A 20711-nucleotide genomic window follows, 5' to 3' on the forward strand; every position below is an offset into this window, starting at 1 on the left:
TGGCGGTGTCTCATTATGTCACCGTTAGTGGCAGTATGTATTTTTGTTATGTTCAACTCATCATCATGTGGCACAGCAAGCAGGGGGTGGGCAAAATAACAGAAACACTTCGCATTTCACTGCTTTGGAAAAGGTGTTAATGTGTTTTTAATGAGGTCACCAGGAGAATATTAGGCTTTGTTAAGACTGCCAGAGGTGTTGAATCAAGTATATTTATGGGTCTATAATGTCCAAATAATCCCTTCGAGATTTTCAGTAGGTTTCTTGGAAAGAAAAGTGCCATTTGGTTCTAATTATAGAGACAATAGAAACTGGTACACTACCACTGAATGATTTCCAACTTTTTTTTTATTTTTTATTAGAGCCTTTTAGTTTGTGCACATACAAACATGCATAAATGTCTACAGGCAAACATACAACCCCCATTAAATAAATAACACAGATTTGCTTGAGTTCACGTTTAAAAAACAGATATTTTCTCCATAATTAGTACCATGTTACACGTTCTTTCCAGGAAACACCAGACACTGGTTGCTTGAATTGCTGCTACCTCAGTGGCAAATACTAAAACAATGATGAAATGACTCATTGGACAAAGTCAATAATCATAATAATGATGTGTGCCAAACACAGGAACACTGAATCAGCAAACAACAGCGGGCACAAGAAACCATTGAGCTGAATCAACACTGAACATTATTCATCTTTAACAAACTGGTATTTACTGCAGGGATGCTTTGTAATTGTGTTTCTGCTATTTTGTCCACCCATGTATGACATGTTTTTCCTTCTGATTTCTACACCGGCTCTGTTTTCCTTCTTAGTTTAATCTCTGTTGTGAGTTATTGTGAGTTGTGAGTTTGGACATCACACACGCACGTCTCTACATGTTTCTGTGTTTCTTTAATAACACTAACTCTCTATTAAAGGCCACTTAGTCTCTCAGATGCTCAATCCAAAGGAATAAAACACTGTACTGTGTGTAGAAGTCATGCTCTCCATCATGCCTTCTCAACCAGTTTGGCTCACTTGTGACCCCTTATTACTGGTTGCATGTACTGGTTGTGCTTAGGCTGACTAGGTTGGTAATCACTGCTCTATATGATTCCATATGAATGTAGTGCAGCGATGATCTGCACCAATGACGTGAATGAGGCCCAAGATCAGAAATAAAATTAAAAGCGTAGTCCTATGAAACTTTAAATGCATAAAACACAAATCAAACTGATGCTGCACCTATGACATAATTATAACATCAAAGCTGCTAAGAATAGAGCAATTATGACTGTATCAAAATTAGGACTCGGCAAAATTTGCTTGCCACTGCAACATCAAACCAGCTTGCACGGCCTGGCCCGGTGCCGGTGAATCTGCCTTCAGCCATTAGACGCGCACAGAAAAGCAACAGAAGGAGTATCCATTCGACAAATCCCTGTATTGACCCCCTGTGGCTGGAGCATCTGCTGTTTTCTACTTTGGCCATAGACCTGAGTATCTATGTCAAAGACAAAAATAGTTCCACTGAGAAGGTCATCGGTGGCATTACGTCACCTGGTTTCTTCTCTGTTCTTAGACAAATTTTGTGTGTCAAAGTGCTTAAGTGCACTTGTATCCCATTTGTTATGTGTATGAGATTTCTAATTTTCCTATTTTCCACCACTATGTTTAATTCATTTAACTTAATTAAGCATAGTTAATTACTTGCATGCCTGTTTTAATCACCTAGGCGCCGCCGCCATTCATCACAGATGTTTAAAGTTTGACTGTTTGACATTTTGAGGAATACTTTTAACTTTCTTACTGAGACTTAGGCGAGAAGCACGATACCACTCTCACATCCTTAGAATGAATATGAAGCTACAGCTAGCAGCCAGTTAGCTTAGCTCAGTACAAAGACAGCTAGCCTGGCTCCATCAGAAGGTGACATCTACCTTCCAGGACCTCTAAAGATCACATCAGTACAAAAACTGAAGTATAGAAACCTCAATTCACTGCATTACTGCACCATTTCATGGCCAGCTTGCTGTTTATCCCATTTCCAGTGTTTATGCTAAGCTAAGCTAACAGGTTGCTGGCTGTTTTGATGACATGCAACTCTCATTCCTGTGAAGATTAAACAGACTAATTGTAAGCTGCTTTGGGAAAAGATACAGTAATGTCCCAAAATGTAGTGAAGCTAACCTGAGTGGATAGCTTTAACTCTCAAAAATAACCCCAAAAAATCTAACTGTGCTTCTTTCCTTCTTCAGTTGTGCTAGCAGCCTTGTGGGGCTGTACTACGCACAATGGCGCTTTGAGCTAAATGCTAACACCAGCATGCTAAGGTACACTGACAATGCTAGCATCTTGATTCTCGGTGGCTGTAATGTTTGCTGTGTTTGGCATCTGATTTTAGCATGAAAGCTAACATTGACCTTAAGATAGCACTAGCTTCCCTGAGTGATTTTCAAAAGTTACGCCAGATCACACCAAACTACATTTTTTTCAACCTTCGATAAGTTTTCCCCGCCATGTCCCTTCAGGGGCTCCATAGTAACACACTGCTGTACACGCGATAATACTAATGAATAGCATGAAGGGATTCGAGTCTGTCAATCACAGTGTTGGAGTCGCCAATTTAAAGTAGATGTGTGTTTGTCTAGTTTGGTGTGTTTCGGTGGATTCGGTTTTTTTTTTCAGGTTTCATAGCGTTTAGAGTGTAGTATGTAGAGTTTTTATGGACCCCAGATGTTTTTATGCTCATATAAACTGCTTCTTTCACTTTGGGGCGAAGAGGAAGAAGCCAAAAACGTCTAAGTGGCAGCTCATCAAATCGACACCGGGAGTCGTGTGTCCGTTGATCGAGCGTCAGTGAACGTTACACGAGTAGGCTCCTCTCTCTTTAACGTAAAAGCGTCAACGTCCAACGAAGTATGTCAGGATCCAAAATGGACCTGAGAGAGCTGGCAGCGAATTGGTTGGCCCAGAATAAGATAGCCGCTCTGATCGGCGGAGCTGGCGTGGCTCTTCTGGGATTTGGTCTCGGATATAAATATCTGCGAAAGCCAGAAAAAGTTGTTCGCGTGGGCGTCGTGTCGCAGCTCCTCATTCACCCTCTCAAGTCTGGCAAAGCGGTGAATGTGGCGCTCGCAGAATGCCAGAAAGTCGGGCTGAAGTTCGGAGAGCTGCAGGATCGGTGAGTGTTGAGCACGAAACACCGAAGTTTCTCACCTGGCAGGTGTTCACTGACCTGTTCACACAAGAAAACCAGTCACACAAACGGCATTTACCTGCGCACTGACTCATTAGCAAGCAGCGGTGGAAAGTAGTATTTCCTTAAGTATTGTACGATTTTTTATGTACTTTTACTTATGTATGTTAATTGTGTGCTACTTTATACTTATGCCGCACTACATTTAAAGGAAATTAAAATAGCATTAGTCCACAACAGCAATCTGGCAGGTACTTTTATTTTGCATATATAACATCTGATCCAACAAAGTGAAGGTCCTGAAAGGTCAAATCAGGCAAATATATGTTAAAATATCAGTCTTTTAATGACCCAACAGCCCATAAACCATTATATTAAAGTGTATCTTACTCTTGAACCTATAGTAACCCTCTAATATAGGCTAATATATTTAACATGGAGCCCCAGAAGTCAGAAAATTATTAATAAAACATTTTTATGGTGTTGTTCACAATAATAACTGAGCACAAGATTTAAAAAGTCATGTAGTGTTTTTGGGCATCCCGTAATTTAAAGGTCCAGTGTGATGGATTTAGCGACATCTAGTGGTGAGGTTGCAGATGGCTGTGAAAACTCACGAATAACCAACTCAAATTCCGGAGTTACTGTTTCGTTTGTCCATCCTGGGCTCCTGTAGAAATGTGGCGATGCAACATGGTGGACTATAAAGAGCTTGTGTTAAGGTAATGGAAACACAACGACTCTTATTTTCAGGTGATTATATTATATATTTCTGCCAATAGACCCACCAAAATCCTTCACATTGGACTTGATATCACAATATGTGTCAAAATAATCCCAATATGATATACTTTTGATGAAACATCTCATTATTTGGACTCACTGTCTCATAAATCTGACGTGTAAAGTATAAATGATGATCATTTTAACTCCCCGCGAGCATCTTTATTTGTGTTATAGTTTGTGCATCCATCCCTGCTATGGATCCCAGCTATAACTGCCGTGACGCACCATCTGGTGTGATGGTGTACATGTAGTTTAATTCAGTGGACACAAATAAAAACGACTTACAGCTGCCTTTGCTTAGATTACACTCACTGAGTGGCTCCTCAATTTCCTTCGCCGTGTCTCAATATTAAGCTTATTAATGAACTTTTGTGGAGGTTTTCATGTAGACTTGAAGCAGGTCTACAACCTTACAGGCTTCCAGCAGGAAAAAGAAAACGTTAAAAGAAAATATCCACCCTGACGACAGCCTGTCCCCCCTGCTGCCGTCTGGCGAGCGGTACAGAAGTGTCTGCTGCGTACCAGCAGACCACAGAGCAGCATCTTTCTTCAGGCTGTGAGACTCCTCGACGCATCTGCTGCTCCACAATAAGAGTTTATGTGGTGGAACATAAAGGGAATACAGCCGGCATTTTGTTGTGCAACCCTGCTGTAGACTGATAAATAAGTCAACCTTGAACCTTGGAATTGCCCGTGCTTCATTTAATTATTCGAACTCACAAACAAGTGAGGGTGAATACGAGAAATTAAAAGGCATGAAAATCTGCAGCTCATCTGTGCAGAAATGTGCTTCATATATGATCAGTTTCTAAGCAAAATGGGATGTAAATCGCTGTATCCATAGCAACACTTGATGTCATCACTCCTGTGTTTTTTACGCTGGAGTCAGGGCAGGGACGCCAAATGGCGGCGATGAGGGAAATCCACGGCGCGTTTGTTTTGATTGCAGACACTGGCTGGTGGTCACGGAGGACGGTCACATGGTGACGGGCAGACAGGAGCCTCGGCTGGTGTTGGTGTCTCTGACCTGCGAGGGAGGTCACGTTTGTCTGAACGGCCCGAACATGGAGGATCTGCGGTTCCCCATCAAACAGCCCGACAACGCCATCATCGGCTGCAGGTTTATTTTGGCATCACTTACATCCACATCTGCTTATTTTACTTGATTTTGATTGTTTTTCTGCCTTTATTTGCATTTGTGCAACAGTCGCAGTGCACAGAGACAGGAAACTAAAAACTAAAGCTATTAATTGATGATCATATTGGTCTGTGTTTGATGCCGTTTCAAATGTTAAATATGTACCAATAATGAAGTTTACTCTTTTGATTTGTCTTCTGCATTGTTTTCCTTCGTTCCAGCTCTGTTTTCTCTAAACGCCTCTTTGTTTTTGTGCTGCAGAGTGTTTGGAGCGGACATTCAGGGCCGAGACTGCGGCGACCAGGTGTCTGGCTGGTTCACTCGTTATCTGGGGGAAGAGAAAACCTTTCGCTTGGTGCACTTTGAACCCCACATGAAGGCGAGGAGGCCTTTGGAGAACGAGCCTGCTTTCCCAGAGTACGAGGTAAACCGGGCTGTGTGCCGGAGTCCGTGCTGCCTTTCATTCCCACGTTTTAAGGCTCTTAACCGCATGCCTCCACTTCAGACAAATGTTCTTTATGTCCGCTTGAATTCCTTCTTATTTGAGATGCCAAAAAGTTTTGCTGCATTTAAAACATGTTGAGAGAAATGGCAACGTTTAGCCGTTCACAGGGTTTTTCATTTCTTTGTCCGTCTGTCCAACAGGTGGCCTACCCGGACTGCGGACCTGTGATGCTTCTGTCCGAGTCCTCCATCAAAGATCTCAGCAGCAGGCTGGATAAGGACGTCACGGCAGAGCGTTTCCGCCCGAACATCGTCATAAGCGACTGTGAGGCGTTCGAGGAGGTGTGTTGTTCAGCTTTTCCTGACGAGAGGCACATGTGCAAATATTTCTCTGCTAATTCAGAGCTAAAACAAAGGAGACACGAGGATGTAAAGAGCAGATCAGAAGCACAAAAAGTCTTAGAAGTAACAAACCCAATGTGTCTGTGCGCTGCAGCCTGCGAGGTTTTGTTTTCTTTCTCCCTCCTGTTTGGAGAAATTTGCTCCCTCTGACTAATGCATTGCCCTTTTCAGCGTGAGCAGCGTGGACTAATTTTATCTCCAACCCAAAAAACCAACTGCTTTGCTTTTTCAGGATTCGTGGGAAGAGATCCAGATTGGCAGCGTGAGACTGCAGCGCGTGATGTCGTGTGGACGGTAACACAGTCGATGCTTCACACGAGTCAGAATCACTTCATTTATCAACAGCAGTGAATCCAAAGCTGCAGTGCTGCTCTGATTCTCTATAACTGAAGTGTCTGTTTGAGGTTAAAATGCACGAATTTGTCTTTGTAGCTGCACAGATTTTGGATGAACACGATGGATGCAAACTTACCTGTAGCTTCTCTTGTTTCCAGGTGCGTTTTCACCACAGTTGACCCTGAAACAGGAATAATCACCAGAAAAGAGCCTCTGGAAACACTGAAAAAGTAACGTTTAACTCATTATTTAAGAAAAGTTCTTATTTGACCTTTTTTGGTTATTTAAAATGTGTTGCCACACTTTTTATTGGATTAGAAAGAGAGAAATGGTTGAAGGGCGTTTTCACCCCTGCAGTTCGTTTGCTCTGGTCTGAATCAGTTCATTTCATGACAGCGTTCACTTCACTGGTCAGATGTGTCAGTGGTGCGAGGTCCTGAAGACCACTGGCCACATGAAACATAGTACACTGCATTAGTCCAGGTCCGACCTCGATTCACTCTGCAGCTAGTTGCTGGCAAATGTTGAATTTCTGCATCCCACCATGCAAAGCACACCTGTCGACAGGCGCTGTTCTGCTCAGACATCCAGAGTATGACTAGTAGTTGCAGCTGTGGAGGTCGGACTACGTTCCCACCACAAGTGAAACGCTCCAGAGGTTGTTTGGGACCTACCCGACCACCAGACCAGCTCCTCAAAGGTCTCGGTCCAGTTCTTTGGTCCACACTGCTAACCGGGAAAATGCACCAGGGTTCATTTTAACCAAACCAAACATGCTACGTGTGAAACATCACAAGAATTACGCTGCTGTCACACTCATGATGGACAGTTTGTAAAGAAAAGGATCAACACTGATGCAGCAGAAGCAGAAATATTGTCTCTTTATTCTGCTCATTGTTCTCAAAAATGCAGTTTTTTGTATTACTGCACAGTAGAAAAAAATATATCTATATAAAATCTAACATAAATAATGGAGTAACATAAGTAGTAGAGTAAATATGTTGTCTCGATGGAACTTGTGACAAAGCTGCTCGTGTTAGATGCTCATGAAGATATCAGCATCAGCAGCATCCCACGTCATCCTAAAAAAAGAACAATAATTATTTCATGCATACTAATGTTGGACAGTTAAAGACTCCCCTCTCCACTTCAGAGCTAAAAACTGACTCCACTTCTATGACAAATTCAAGGCTTTTTTTGGCTTTTTAATGTCAGTAAAATCTGACAGAACTGGTCGTGATAAAATTCAGCTTCACTGAATTTTTCAGATTATTTTTGATGTATCTTGAGTGGGAATTGTACTTTTTTTTGTCCATTCTAGGGATCTATAATAACTATGAACAGTTTCCATTTTTTAGCTAATGTAAATGCAGTGATTTCACACTGAAAGGCCTTTGAGCTCTTTCCGGTGACATTTCCTCCACAGCTATCGTCTGTGCAAGCCGTCCGAGAGGCACATCTACAAGTCGTCTCCGTTGTTTGGACAGCTGCACAAAGTGAAGAAGACGGGCATCCTGCAGGTCGGCGATGTGGTGTACATGATCAGCCGTTGACCGAGTCCTTCTCCGACAACGCGCTGACAGGAAGGAATCTGTGCTATAAGCTGCATCACCCTATAATCACTGTGCAAGTCATGCTAAAGAAAGCACTTACAGACATGTAGTTTGCATAAATAATGAAGAACACAGAGTGTAATGAACAATATTTTTTAAACACTGCTGTGATTCACTGAGAGACCAATCCACTAAGACAACATGCAGCTCACAGTATAACAATGATCAACAGGTTTTCTAGGTGATTGGCTTGTGGTGCCTTCGGGCTGCGTCTGCGTCAGATGGGCTGCTGTGCAACACTAAAGGCGCCTGAATTAAACAAGAGCTGCTCGCTGAGTTCACTGGTGATTAGATCCTGAGAGTAAATGCTGCTGTGAAAGAGAAAAATAAAGTCTCTGCGATTAAAACAAGTCTGACAGCCTTTCATTCACCACCCTTCTCATATTTTCCACATGTTTGAAGGCATCTGTTTGTAATCTGGAAAAGGATAAGCCTAATAGAAAATGGACTGGTAGCACAAAATGACAACAGCTGATCGTAATCAAAACTGACAAAAAGAATATTTTAGATTTTTAAAAATTCTAAATGTTTTTGTCACAAAATCAACAAAAAAGTCTCATTGGAAAATAATGATTACCGTGAAAAAAAAAAAAATGCATTTTGATGCTTTTATTTTGAAAAAGCTGCAGCATTTTACCAGCATAAGGTCATATCAGGACAAACCTGCCAAAACATCTGATGGAAACAGATCAAACCTGTGACCTGTCAGTTAATGAGTAACCTGTCAGTATTTTAGACCAGTGAGTGAGAAATGAAGTCGTGGATCACAGAAATGTGACCTGACAGATTTTGTTCTTTTAGCCTGAAATTTAGTCTCATGAGTGTGAACAGTTTTAGCCTTGGAGCTCCTGCTGAGACCCAGCTTTAGTTACATGCACTGTCCAGCAGGGAGCAATGTGCCTTTACTTAAACACCACTAGCTACTCACATAAAGGTTTCAGCTCTTTTTAACTTTTTAATAACCAGTAGGTCTGTACATTGCAGCAGTGACAGCTGCTTGAGGTGATTTTAAGGTCAGTGTTGAGTGGATTAAGAAGAGTGCCACCTACAAAAGCATTATCATCAAAAACAGCAAAGAAAAACATGCATGGAAAAAATCTTTGTACACAACAAAAGCAGCTAAAATCATCAATCATGACCTTTTCCAGTGATTTCTTGTGTAAACATGATTGATTGTGGAGCTTCAATCAATAATTCTAATAATCCAGTTTTTCCTCTTAAAGTATCAGTTTCAGGCCAATTTGGACTAAAATCCCTCACATTCTTATTGGGTTTTTTTTACTGGTAAATGAAGATAAACCCCAGCACAGGTTTGGTTTTGCGGTCAGTCACAGATCATCATTTCCTCACTGAGACGAAGTGGTGGATCAGTGCTACATGTCTCACAGAGCTGACAAAGGTCTTCACTAGAGCTGATGTTAAAGCAGGAGCGCTTCAGCCTCGTGCATCTGCTCTGGAGACACATCTACACACGATCTGTAATAGAACAACATCAATGGCTGGAAATCTCTTCTAATGGTGTCAACGGTCATGATGCTAGCGGCTCTGTGAGGCTGTACGTTAGTCATGGTGGTGTTTGGAGCTACGTCAGCACGCTAACATGCTGGTGGTCAGCAGGTATAATGTTTACCCTGTTCACCATCTTTAGTGTGTTAGCATGCTAGCATTGAGCAGCTCTAAACAGCTGAGGCTGATGGGAAGGTCATTAACTTTGCAGGTCTTATATGAAAGTATCCTGTGAATATCTGGCATGCTCACAGTGTATCACAAAGCACTTGAAAATAAGTATACTTAGTGGCTTGTTAGTTGAAGAGCATCCTGGTTCTTTCACTTCAAAGGGCGCCCCTCCCAAAAAACAGCCGCAGGTAATGACAAACAGAGCTAATAGGAGCTGTTGCACAGCAGGAAAAGAGCCATTTGTGCACGCCTGTTTGGCCCCGTCGGCGTTACGAAACGACTACTTTACTGGACAAAACATTAGCTTTTTGTGTCTCGTCGAGGGTCCAAGAAACCGAGCTGTGTTTTCTAAATTGGTGACGTTTTAGCACAAATACATAGTTAAGTAGGTAAATTGAAGGGGTCCTGGTTCAAAGACCTTCATCATACTCTGCACCATATAGAAGACACATGGGAGACCTACATTAAATCTGAGCGCAACTCTTTATGTTTCCAGACCTACAAATTAAGACCCGCCATCACTTTAAATGACTCCTGTGCTTCTTTTTCTGATCGGTATAATTTACGTTTCGTTCTGGATTTGCAGAGGTGGTTTGGGACATTTAAGTGGTGAAGTGCTATAGATGTGTGGATTTATGAGTGCATGGGGCCCTGTAATACAGCGGGGCTCCTAAAGTTTCCACACTAGCTTTGCGCTAGCTGTCCAGAGGAGTATAAATAAGCAAATAAAATGCTTTTCGTACTGCTTTGCTTTTGAAATTTGACTGTGAAGGAGAGCTGATGATAGATTGAGAGGGTCTGTCATGGGAACCTGTGTTTGTGAATGTGGCTGCTGTTGGTCTTTATATTTCTACACTTCAGCAGCAGCAGCACATTTTTCTATGCATGGTCTTCACTGATGGTTCACTATTTGTATTCTCATGTCTTGTCATGGTATAGGGGCTTCATATGTGTTTTGCTGGGACAGTGCACAGTTAAAAGTCATTGAGTTATCTGTTGTCTCTGGGCAGGCAGACAAAAATGTGTATAGTATTGTATGATGAGTTTATGTTGGGTCATGATGAGGTCAGGTGAGACCACTGACCGTCTTGTCTGCGCCCCTGGATGCAGCATGGGGTATTTGTCATCGCTGGTTCTCCCATGTTTGAGCAGAAAAGCAGCAAAAGTCCCTCTTTAATGCCTCTATGGCAGATGCCCACTATGGTGGCCCTCCAGGGTGTCCTCCCGCTGGAGAAACTGTGATGCCATGCAGACACAAAAAAAATAATGTTATGTCATGCCATGTCACGTTATGGTATTTGTTTGGTAAGTTTATGTCATGTCATGGTGTATTAATGTCACTTCAAGTCATATTATGTCATAGTAAGTTTATGTCATGTCAGGGTTGATGGTTTGACTCGTCACACACTTGACGTGTGTTATTGTGTGGTATGTTTACTGTGTCGCATCTATCAAACGAAAAGTTATTCTCATGGCAAAAGTTATGTTGTAACTCAAAATCTGATGAGTCATCGTATGTGATGATATGCTCATGTCATGTCAGATGGTGTATTTGTTATGTCATCTTATGTGTTACCAAAGAAGTTGACTGGAGGCTGTACATCCTGACCTTGGATAATCATTCTTACCCAAGGCTGAATTAACACATACGAAATGTCAACCCAGCCTTTTCCCATGGATCATAAAACGCATAATGTGGGTCTCAGCAGAGAAAACGGTGGATTGTGAGATTCATGTCGCTGCACGCCGCCGTCAGGATGGCTTTACATTTACAGCAGTCATTATGTGAGCCACACTCACAGCGGTTTCACCTCTGATCAGTGGTGTGGAGTTTAATTACAGAGCCTCTGAGACACAAACAGACACTTGTATGTTTATTTTAAACACTTGCATGTATTGTAAAATTAGAGCAATTAAGCAACAGTGGGCTTTGGTATAGTTAGAAGGCCTTTTTTCTTTTTATGTTTGCTGCTTATTTCTACTTCAAACTTATTTGATGTTTACAATAAAAAATAAAATGTTTAAATACAGACAGAGTGGTGGGTAAGCTGGACCAATGATTTTACAACAGTCAGAAATAAAATGTAAAGGAAACTGTCATTACATGCATAATAAACAGCTGTGTGCGTTGTACTTCGAAGGAATAAGCCAACATTTTAGGGACTATGCTTATTTACTTCTTGCTGAATGTTAAATGATAAGATCGGCGCCAGTCTGTGCAATTAATATGAAGCTATCACCTTCAACTAGTTAGCTTAGCTTAGCATAAAAATTGGAAACAGGGGAACAAGCTGGCCTGGCTCTGGATTAAACAAACAGGATATAACTCTTAAACAGTGAGCTTTAAAAGGTCCTGGTTGGTAGATGCTGTTACCTTTCAGAGGTCATGTGACTCCACCTGAAGCTGCTCAAAGTCCTCCTGGATCCATACTTTTAGCTTATGTTGTACAGTCTACATATATCTGTATTTTTGTCACCATTGCCACCATTTTTACTGATCTATCCTGTACTCATAACATCTATTGCATGTCCACCCCGGAACATGAATCCCTCTTGTGTTGCTCCTGTCTTCATGCTAAGCTAACCTGCTAGCCAGCTGATGTTGAGAGAGGCGCCAATCTTCTCATCAAACTTCGGGCACGAAAGAGATTAAGCACATTTCCTGAAAGCTCAAACTATTCCTTTAAAACGTGACAATCAACACTGATTGTTTCACCAGCAGAAATACACAAAACAAGAAGAAGAAAAAAAGATGTTTTAAAGTGCTTTAGCGTGTTTCGTTCACTTTCCTTTTGCCTGAAGTTTGTTTCGCATTGTTCTGTTCGCTTTCACGTTCAAGCTTGCTTTGGTTTTATTCATGAAGGCATGAAGTTCTTTTGCAGCTTCTCTCAACTTGATGCTGTTTTGTCTGGTTTTCTTCTGAGCACCTTTCCTTTGGGGAACCTTCCTCGTGTGGTTATCCTTCAGGCTACCGGGTGTTTGGGGAGTGTTGCTTTTTGCGGCAGTGGGATTGGTCTTTGGCTTCACCACGGTGGTCTTTTTGGACTGTTCCTTGGATTTCTTTCTCAAAGCGTTCTTCTTCGTTTGTGCGTTAGCTGCCTGCTTGGTCAGCGCTTTGTTTTTCCTCCACGGTTTCAGCTTATTTTGCTTTTTCCCCTTCTTATCGAGCGATTTCCATTTCTGCTTCACAGCAGGGCTCGTCGTCACGCTGGCTGCCGCCGTCGTAGGTTTGACCAGGCTGCTCGTGGCCGGTGGTTTGGTGGCGAGTTTGAATTTCCTTGCTGGTGGTCGTGTAGGTTTTTCATTCAGCACCAACACGGTCACTGAAATGGCACAGATGCCAGTAAATACTCACAATCACAGTTTTACTCGTTAAACTCCAAGCAAACATATGCTCAGCTTTATGAGGCTGGACTGAATATTTGGCTCTGAAAACAGGCTTAAATGTTTGAAATGCTTTCCTCTTTTGTCTTTTTTAAGTATGTTTGATGTAAAACTGGAGACTTCTTTTTATAGTTTTATATATGACCTCAATGTGATTATACAATTTGGCAGTATATGGACATGAACTGGGGAGGAAAAAAGCAGGTTCTGCTCAGGACAAGCATACATACTTGCACGTAGTGAATGTAGGCAATTTGTTTGCTTGCCAGAACAGACGCCCTCTTACATTAACCTCTAACATCAGTTTAACTGACCTGATAATATGTTGTGTGTATGTTGTCTATACTTAGTGCACCTTGACTGAAACAAAACTGCTTTTACTCTAAAACATGGAAAACATCACGGACATATTTCAGGGGCTCGACTTTGTCAGACATTTTCATAAAGGTTTCTTCAACAAGTCTGGAATGCACATACCATAAAAATGAGACTTAAAGTTAGAAGAAGAAGAAGAAGAAGAAGAAGAAGTAAGAAAAATGCAGAGGTAAACTGAGGTGACTTACATTCCCTGGGCACGAAGGGAAACTTTTTCCCCCTCACTTTCACAGGCAGCGGCTTGTGCTTACATTTACCTGGTGGAGCTCTCCTGTAAAAGTTAAAAGTTTTAGTCAGGTAGTATGTTAATAACCGGCTCTTGCACAATATTTGCATATTTTACCCCCCAAAAATGTTAAAATAATGTTAAAAGAGGGTATTTTTTCTTACAAAAATGTTATATTCATGAGAGTTTTTGGTCTGGGTCAGTCTCATGTATTTCAAATTTTTTAAGTATCACTGTGAGGACGAACCCTTTGAATGCAAAGTTGACCTGGAAAGTACTGATTCTGAGTATTTTTTAGTATATTTCTTGACTTAATACTTAATATACAGACCCAGTCTATGCAAACAGCGCACATAAGGCTCAGCAGCCTGTTGTTTAGTTGTCAGATTAAGATTGTTTCTGTGGTTTTCACTGTCCTTTTGGCTGCAGACATGTTCTAATATTCTCCAATTCCTTGTGTGATTTAGAAGAGACAATTGTGTTCATTTGGGTAGAAAAGGGATCAGATTTCTTAATTAAAAGAAGTGAGGGTCTTTAACTCAAATATTAATCATGTGTAGGAAAGATTTTGTGTGTTGATAACTGGACTAATCCATCAGTTACAACGAATCTCTACAAATGGGCTGAAATGATGCCACAATGGGTGAAATCAGAGGCTACAGAAACTTAAATCCTACTAATAATCAGCTATGATAGATTATACAAATGTTGTTTTCCCTGTTGGCAGCATGTTTAATGTAAGCTGGGTCTGCTCCTGCACCTGGAGGGGTCCATGAATTTGAAAACAGTTCCAAAAGGAGACATGGCGCTGGGGTACGCAGTGGCCAAAAAATACAGCTCCCCTAAAAAAACACAAACAGCTCGTGAGCGCTTTTAAGCTGACGCATAACTAAACACTGCCAGAGACTGAATGAACGTTACCTGCTTCGTCTTCAGCGAACGAGATGATGAACTTGTGGTGATGGTTAATGAGTCCAGGAAAGGAGCAAGTCTTTGTGTCGCCCATACAAACTCGCCTCTCCCTCCAGCTTCCTGTTGATTTATCCTCCTCTAACGCCATGATCTGACTGCAGGATTGACATTAATCAGTGTCATCACATCAATCAAATCGGTGGTATCAACCTGCTTGCTAAATCTTTATAAGACACCAACAAATATGAACCCAAACAGAATATTTATAGTGGAACCCGAGTCAAAGTTTAAGTAAATTATTGCATTGTACTGTATTTCTTGAGTGGTGTGACCTGAATTAACTTAAAAAATGTGTAGGTTTTTCAATAAATTCCAAAAATGCCAACAGCTCAGCAAACCAGCCCAGAAAAGGAGTCTGCCTCTCCTTCATTCCTGAACAGCTGACAGAAAATCAAGTTTTTTTTAACCCAACAGTTGGAGAAATCCATTTGGCTCCGATCAGTACAATCTTACCCACTCATAAAGTCTCCAAAAATGTACAGGCCATTCAGATTGGGTGATTCACATCCTCTGTACACATATCCCCCTGTCACAGACTTCCCAACATGATGGCTGTATGCAAATATAGGGAGGATGTCATCTGTGGTGACAGAGAAAGATGCACTGAATTTAACTCAAATCACGTTGAGGCGGAAATAACAGGAGGCGAAAGTACCAGAGAGACGGAAAATAGCTCTCGAATTTTAATCAAAAGTTTCACACGAACACAAAATACTCACCCAAGGAGGAGTTGTGGCACAGTTTCATGTCATAGCACTCAAAGCCCTCTTTGGCTCTCCATCCGTAGTTTCCTCCCTTCACAATAATGTCAATTTCCTCGTAGCGGTTTTGACCCACATCCCCGCAGAATATCCTGCCCCTTCCATAGCGGCTGACCGGGTCTCCGCGGTCCACAGAGCAGCGCCACATGTTTCTCACCCCGTATGCATACACCTCTGGCCGAGCATCAGGGTCGCTGTGGAACGGGTTATCGGGGGGGATCCTGTACTGCTTCCCAGTGGAGTCACTTCCATCTACATCTATGCGGAGGACTTTTCCCAACAGGGCACTCCTGGGGAGGAAAAAATAGGATTTAGCAACAGATGAGAGGCCTTCAAGCACAGTGATTCCCAACCAGAGGTACCCCAGGGGGTGCTTGTGTACAGACCAGGGAAAGATTGCGGAGTAGCTCAACTAGACTCATAGAAGACACTAAAATAATAATAATCTGCATATTGAGTCAGCTGTAACATCGCAACAATACTGCAGTTGAGAGTGAATGAAAACTAACAAACAGGCAGAGATGTTTAGCTAAAAGTAATGGAAAGTGGTTGAAATAAATAGATAAAAGTAATTAAACAGTTCGCTAAAATAATCGATAAATGATTGATATTGATAGTTACAGTTAATGTCGGTAAAGGCAATTGATAAATGGTTGAAATAGCTAGAGGCAGGCTAATGGATAAAAGGCTGAAACAGTGAGCTGAAAGTGATGGATAGGCCTAAATGGTTGAAATAGTTAAAAGTAGGCTAATGCTAATTTTAAATAGCTAAAACTGTTTACTGCAAATTGTTGAAATTGTTAGATTAAAATGGTGGATTAGTAGTGGAAATAAATGGTTGAATTAGTTAACTAAAAATAATGGCACGCAGGTGGAATCGTTAACTTATCAATGGATAAACAGTTAGCGGATAAATGAAATACTGAGCTAAAAGTGATCGATGGGCCTAAATGGTTGAAATAGTTAAAAGTTGGCTAAATAAAATTAACTGTGAATAGTTGAAATTGCTAAATACTCAGTAAATGGTTGAATCAGTTACCTGTTTTGTGCGTTGCCGTACTTCCCAAATGGATCCCCAGCTTTCCCACCGTCTCCAGTGAAGATGTACAAATATCCATCGAGACCAAACAGCAGCTGGCCTCCATTGTGGTTTGCGGCTGGTTCCTCGATCTCGAGAATGACCCTGAGAGCGAGAAGGATGCGGGTCAGTATCAGGTCTTGACTCATCCAGCCTTAACCTCATCAACACTGATGGTTTTTATGAGAAATAAATATCACTATAAGACATGCTGGGATCTTTGAGGGCTGTATGAAGTGTGAAGTATGAAGTCATTACTTGAGTTTATAATGTCTCATGGGGCTTTTTTGTACGCACACCTGTTTTTGTTTGGTGATTTTAACTGATGCACGTTGCAAACTTGAGTTTTTGTTTTTCGATGGTGTTCAGGCTTGGGCTCATTTACTGTATTCAGGTCTCCACATGTTTATGCAAACTTTGGTACAGCCTCGGGGGTGAATGACAATATGGTCTATATGTCTTAAAGGGTAATTGCAGCGTAGGTGCAGACTTAAACATCATCAGCCAAACTTTGATGCTGTAAAGCGAGCATATGGAAACTACCCCTCTGCATACCTCTCTGAGTAAGGATCAGCCATGTTCATATTGTGGGCAGACACCTTCATCTCACTGATTCTGACTTTCTCCAGCCTGCTGTTGATCTGGATAGAGTAGTAGATGAAGAAGCGTCCGTTGACCCGGTACTTGGGGTGGAAGGCCATGCCCAGGAAGCCCCTCTCATCCCCCAGCCAGGGCGTGGTCATCACCTCCCCGCTCATGTCCAGGAAGGGCTGCTCCAGCCGGCTGCCATCACGCAGGTAAACCCACACAAAGCCCACCTGCTCTGCAATAAACATGCGATGTGTGTCGTCGCCGCTGTGGAGCATCAGCACCGGGTTCCTGAGATTGTTGGCCACCTCTGTCAGGCACAGCTGGAGACACCCTCTTGGGTCCTCTGCCACCTGTCCCAGGTTGCTGTTGAGGTCAGGGCTCTTCAAAACGTTGGGGTAGCAGTAGTCCTGGTCAGGCAGGTCGACCATGCTGCAGAACATGGACACATCCCGCTCAGAGGTGTCCCGCAGCAGCTGGTTCTCAGTTAAATATTTCACCACGTGGCGGCATTTACCATGAAACTCAGAGCAGTAGTCAAAGCAAAGGCCAGGTAGCTCTCTGACAGGTGTGTACGGGTCTTCAGCATCGTAGAGGTGGGCAGCATATGGAGAGCACTCCTGGATGGGACGAACACGAGACACTGAAGTGTTTTAAAATCATTATGAACAATCTGGATTAGAGCCCTCATTAGAGTTGCACTAATTAAGGTCCATGTTGTGAAATGCTCAGTTTAAAGCACAAAATAACAGGTCTTTAAAAAATATCACCTTCTCTACATGAATTTAAGTTTGGATTAAATTAGGCAGTAGTACTGTTATAACAAGTCAAATCAAAGCTGCATGTTGCCTAAACCTTGATCTCTTTAGGTTTAACATAAGTTTATTCAAGGCTTTAATTAGATAAAACTGAACTTAATCCAAAAGTTAATGGAGTGGTAGATTATGATAAATAGACAGTTTAAAATGTGCTTTTGGATGGCAAATTACACAGTGTGGAGTACGCAGTCCCACAGGATTTTATACCCATTCATCACATAGGCATCCTAATAACACACGACCCAACCTTCAGAGAAGAAAACACCTTTACCTGGCACATGATTTCCTTCAACATGTCCACGCACAGCTCATAACCCGCCACTTCCAGCTGCTCAATAATGTCCCAGTATCTCTCTGCGATCATGTTGTCAGTTTTCTGGTCGCAGCAGCCAAAAAGCTCGTACTGCGTGCAGAACTCCAGGTGCCAGCGGGGTTTGAACGGCGGCTCAAAGTCCAGACACTGAGGATGAGCTGATGTAGGCTGGACCGGGACGAGCAGCATCACTGACGCGGCCAGGATCAGCTGAGGAAGGCTCGGGGTCTTCTTGGGTGAGCTCGGACCTGCCGCCGCGCGTAAAACCGCGCGGCCGGCTCCGCTTGGATGAGCGGCATCCCGCGTGCTTGTCATTTTTGCCGTCTTCTCCCGAAAGAGTTCAGCTGTTTGCTCTCCTTTATGGACGAGCCAGAGTGTAAGCGCGCGCGCGTGCATGTGAATGCACGCGTTAAAACTTGCGCAAACGTATGTAGCCGCTCGTGCGCCCCAGCAGCCAGCCCCTGCCTCCTTTGCCCTCCGTGTCTCCCCACCTGCTCCAGCAGGTAAAAATGCACCTTGTCGCCAGTTCTCTGTCCCATCAGGCCAATTACTGAAAGTTCAAACAAACCACATTCGTAATGGCGGTCAAGTTAAAGGGGTTTATGCTTTATTGTCTGCACAGTGGTTTTCAGCACCGCTGCAAGTTGGCAGAGGAAAACGCGCAATTAACTGGAGAGGGCGCACGAGCTCGAGCACGCGCGCATACAAAACAGCAGCACAGTGCGTCGAGGCATGCGAACACCAACAGGCCACCACAACACAAACTGTAATTTTGTCTCACATTCATGTAAAAGCGCCTCCGGGCAGCGTGCTGTTTGTGCAGCAGCTGCGCTTCATCCGACTGTCCCGGCATGTCAGCTGTGATCTGAAGGTACAGTCAAAGTGTCTGTCATCAGTTTCTACCAGTGCCAACGGAGACCGAAAGGAAACAGCTCCATCCGAGCCCTCATTCACACTGTGTACCACATGTAATCAAGGCCAACAGCAGCCTGACACAAAGCGCAATGCTGCTATGATTTTAATGGGGTGATGAACATTGGGGTTATGGAAATTAACTGGTGTTTGTGTAATCGAGGAATCATTAAAGTTACTTCAAGTTCACAGGAATTTGGATAACTTTGTTAAAAACATTACATAAAACTCAACAGTACATTGTTTGGCAGAGGGAGTAAACCACCTTCCATCTGACAAATCTAATCTCATCTGATCCCTTTAATCACAGATAACAATATAGACGCAGTCATTAAACATAAATTTAAAAAGTGACAGAGTGCTTTTGCTATTTCTCCCTGAAGGCAAAGCTGGATTAACTGGGAAACTGGCCTCATAAATCCAGGAGCTGCTCAAGCAGCATCAGCATCTTATTGTTGCCCTCAGGTCCCTTTGCGGGTTAATGCCTATAATTTACAATGTGAGGAAGAGCAGATTTCAGCAGAGATGAAGAAACCCTGGACAGCTCAAAACAGAAGAATAATGAGTGGAAATTGAAGCATTCTGGCCTTACGAAAGTGATATCTGACACTTTATCGAATGACCAGTGTGAACCTTTGTGATGTCTGCACCTGCAACCACACAGCTGATTTAAATGTCTGTCAGCATCCTGCACTCACACACACACCTTTGTTTTCTATGCAGTCTCTGTGGTTCACCCAGCCTTCAGTTTGCTTTGACCTCATGCACATTTGGCTCACTTTGCACATGCATAAGAGATAAATGGTGACACGTAGTGTTTCATCATACATCAGTTTCTGTTTATACTGCAGACATTTCATTAACTTCAGTACAGTGACATTTTAATTTTTCTTTAGTTTGTCTTAATGTGTTTTATTGTGGTTCACAGTTGGTCGCAGTTAATATTAGACTTTCAAAATCAGTGGAAAAGCAGAGTGTGGAGGAAAACAGTGACAGCAAAAGGACAACACAGTAAACCCAATCTAAAATAAAGTGGGTATGATCATGAAAAGAAGCAGTGGAGCATATTATAGTAACATGAGCACACATTGACTTTTTGTTTATTACTGTGGGTCAGTATTTTGCACATTCTACCCTTTTGTTTTAGACACCGTCAAGCTCTTTACATTTTAAAACAGATATTTTTCATATTAAATCTGTTGACCATTATGTACCAAAATACCGAGGCAAGTTCCTTTTCTGTAAAAACCTACTTGCCAATAAACCTGTCGGGGTAAAAAAGTATTACAGAGAGCGGAGACGGTGAGTAGGGCAGAAAATGGCTATTTACTTTTATGAGAGCTACTCAAGCAATTACACAGAATGCCCATTGAGGAGGACTATATCCAGAGGGAAGCAGTAATGTGACATGAAGGATGCCAAATGCAAACAGTCCAGAAACCAAATATATACAGTTTACAAACCTCAGAGTCATCACAGCCTGAGTTTAGTCCTGTTTAGTTGGCCTTTTTTTATGGTACCAGAACATTTGCTGCATAGTTTGTGATTTGATTATTTAATTTTTAGGTTTAGCTTTTTTGAAAACCCACCTGTGACTCCTCAGGAATAGCAACACGTCCCTTCACAACCTTGTTAGAATAAACATCCAAACATAAGACCGAGCATCGAGGCCAATGCATGACAGTATAACTAATTTGT

At 42.3% G+C, this 20711-nt stretch overlaps 2 protein-coding genes across 2 annotated transcripts; one reads left to right on the forward strand and one right to left on the reverse strand.

Moving 5' to 3' along the window:
• Positions 1-2906: 2906 nt before the first annotated feature.
• marc1 (mitochondrial amidoxime reducing component 1) lies at positions 2907-8252 on the forward strand. Its single transcript, XM_070979226.1, has 7 exons — positions 2907-3175; positions 4926-5096; positions 5376-5538; positions 5760-5900; positions 6193-6254; positions 6455-6526; positions 7723-8252. The coding sequence occupies exons 1-7, from the start codon at positions 2913-2915 to the stop codon at positions 7847-7849; spliced, it is 999 nt and encodes a 332-aa protein (XP_070835327.1). The 5' UTR covers positions 2907-2912; the 3' UTR covers positions 7850-8252.
• A 4115-nt stretch (positions 8253-12367) lies between these two features.
• On the reverse strand, positions 12368-18719 carry hhipl2 (HHIP-like 2). The gene is made up of 9 exons (XM_070978593.1): positions 18060-18719; positions 16938-17590; positions 16344-16487; positions 15263-15594; positions 14997-15123; positions 14493-14638; positions 14332-14413; positions 13534-13616; positions 12368-12909 (listed from the first exon to the last, which is right to left on the reverse strand). The coding sequence occupies exons 1-9, from the start codon at positions 18495-18497 to the stop codon at positions 12368-12370; spliced, it is 2547 nt and encodes an 848-aa protein (XP_070834694.1). The 5' UTR covers positions 18498-18719.
• Positions 18720-20711: the final 1992 nt, after the last annotated feature.

This window comes from Chaetodon trifascialis, chromosome 14 (genome assembly GCF_039877785.1).
Source record: "Chaetodon trifascialis isolate fChaTrf1 chromosome 14, fChaTrf1.hap1, whole genome shotgun sequence".
In the NCBI taxonomy this organism is placed as follows: Eukaryota; Metazoa; Chordata; class Actinopteri; order Chaetodontiformes; family Chaetodontidae; genus Chaetodon; species Chaetodon trifascialis.

What these genes read in the sequence shown, in the direction of transcription:
- marc1 (XM_070979226.1), top strand. Translation starts at nt 2,913, where the DNA reads ATGTCAGGATCCAAAATGGACCTGAGAGAGCTGGCAGCGAATTGGTTG. An exon ending in CTGCTTTCCCAGAGTACGAG is followed by an intron (nt 5,539 to 5,759) that starts GTAAACCGGGCT and finishes TCTGTCCAACAG; the next exon opens with GTGGCCTACCCGGACTGCGG. An exon ending in CGCGTGATGTCGTGTGGACG is followed by an intron (nt 6,255 to 6,454) that starts GTAACACAGTCG and finishes TCTTGTTTCCAG; the next exon opens with GTGCGTTTTCACCACAGTTG.
- hhipl2 (XM_070978593.1), bottom strand. Translation starts at nt 18,497, where the DNA reads ATGCACGCGCGCGCGCTTACACTCTGGCTCGTCCATAAAGGAGAGCAA. An exon ending in TACGGCAACGCACAAAACAG is followed by an intron (nt 15,595 to 16,343) that starts GTAACTGATTCA and finishes TTTCCTCCCCAG; the next exon opens with GAGTGCCCTGTTGGGAAAAG. An exon ending in GTTCGCTGAAGACGAAGCAG is followed by an intron (nt 14,414 to 14,492) that starts GTAACGTTCATT and finishes GTGTTTTTTTAG; the next exon opens with GGGAGCTGTATTTTTTGGCC.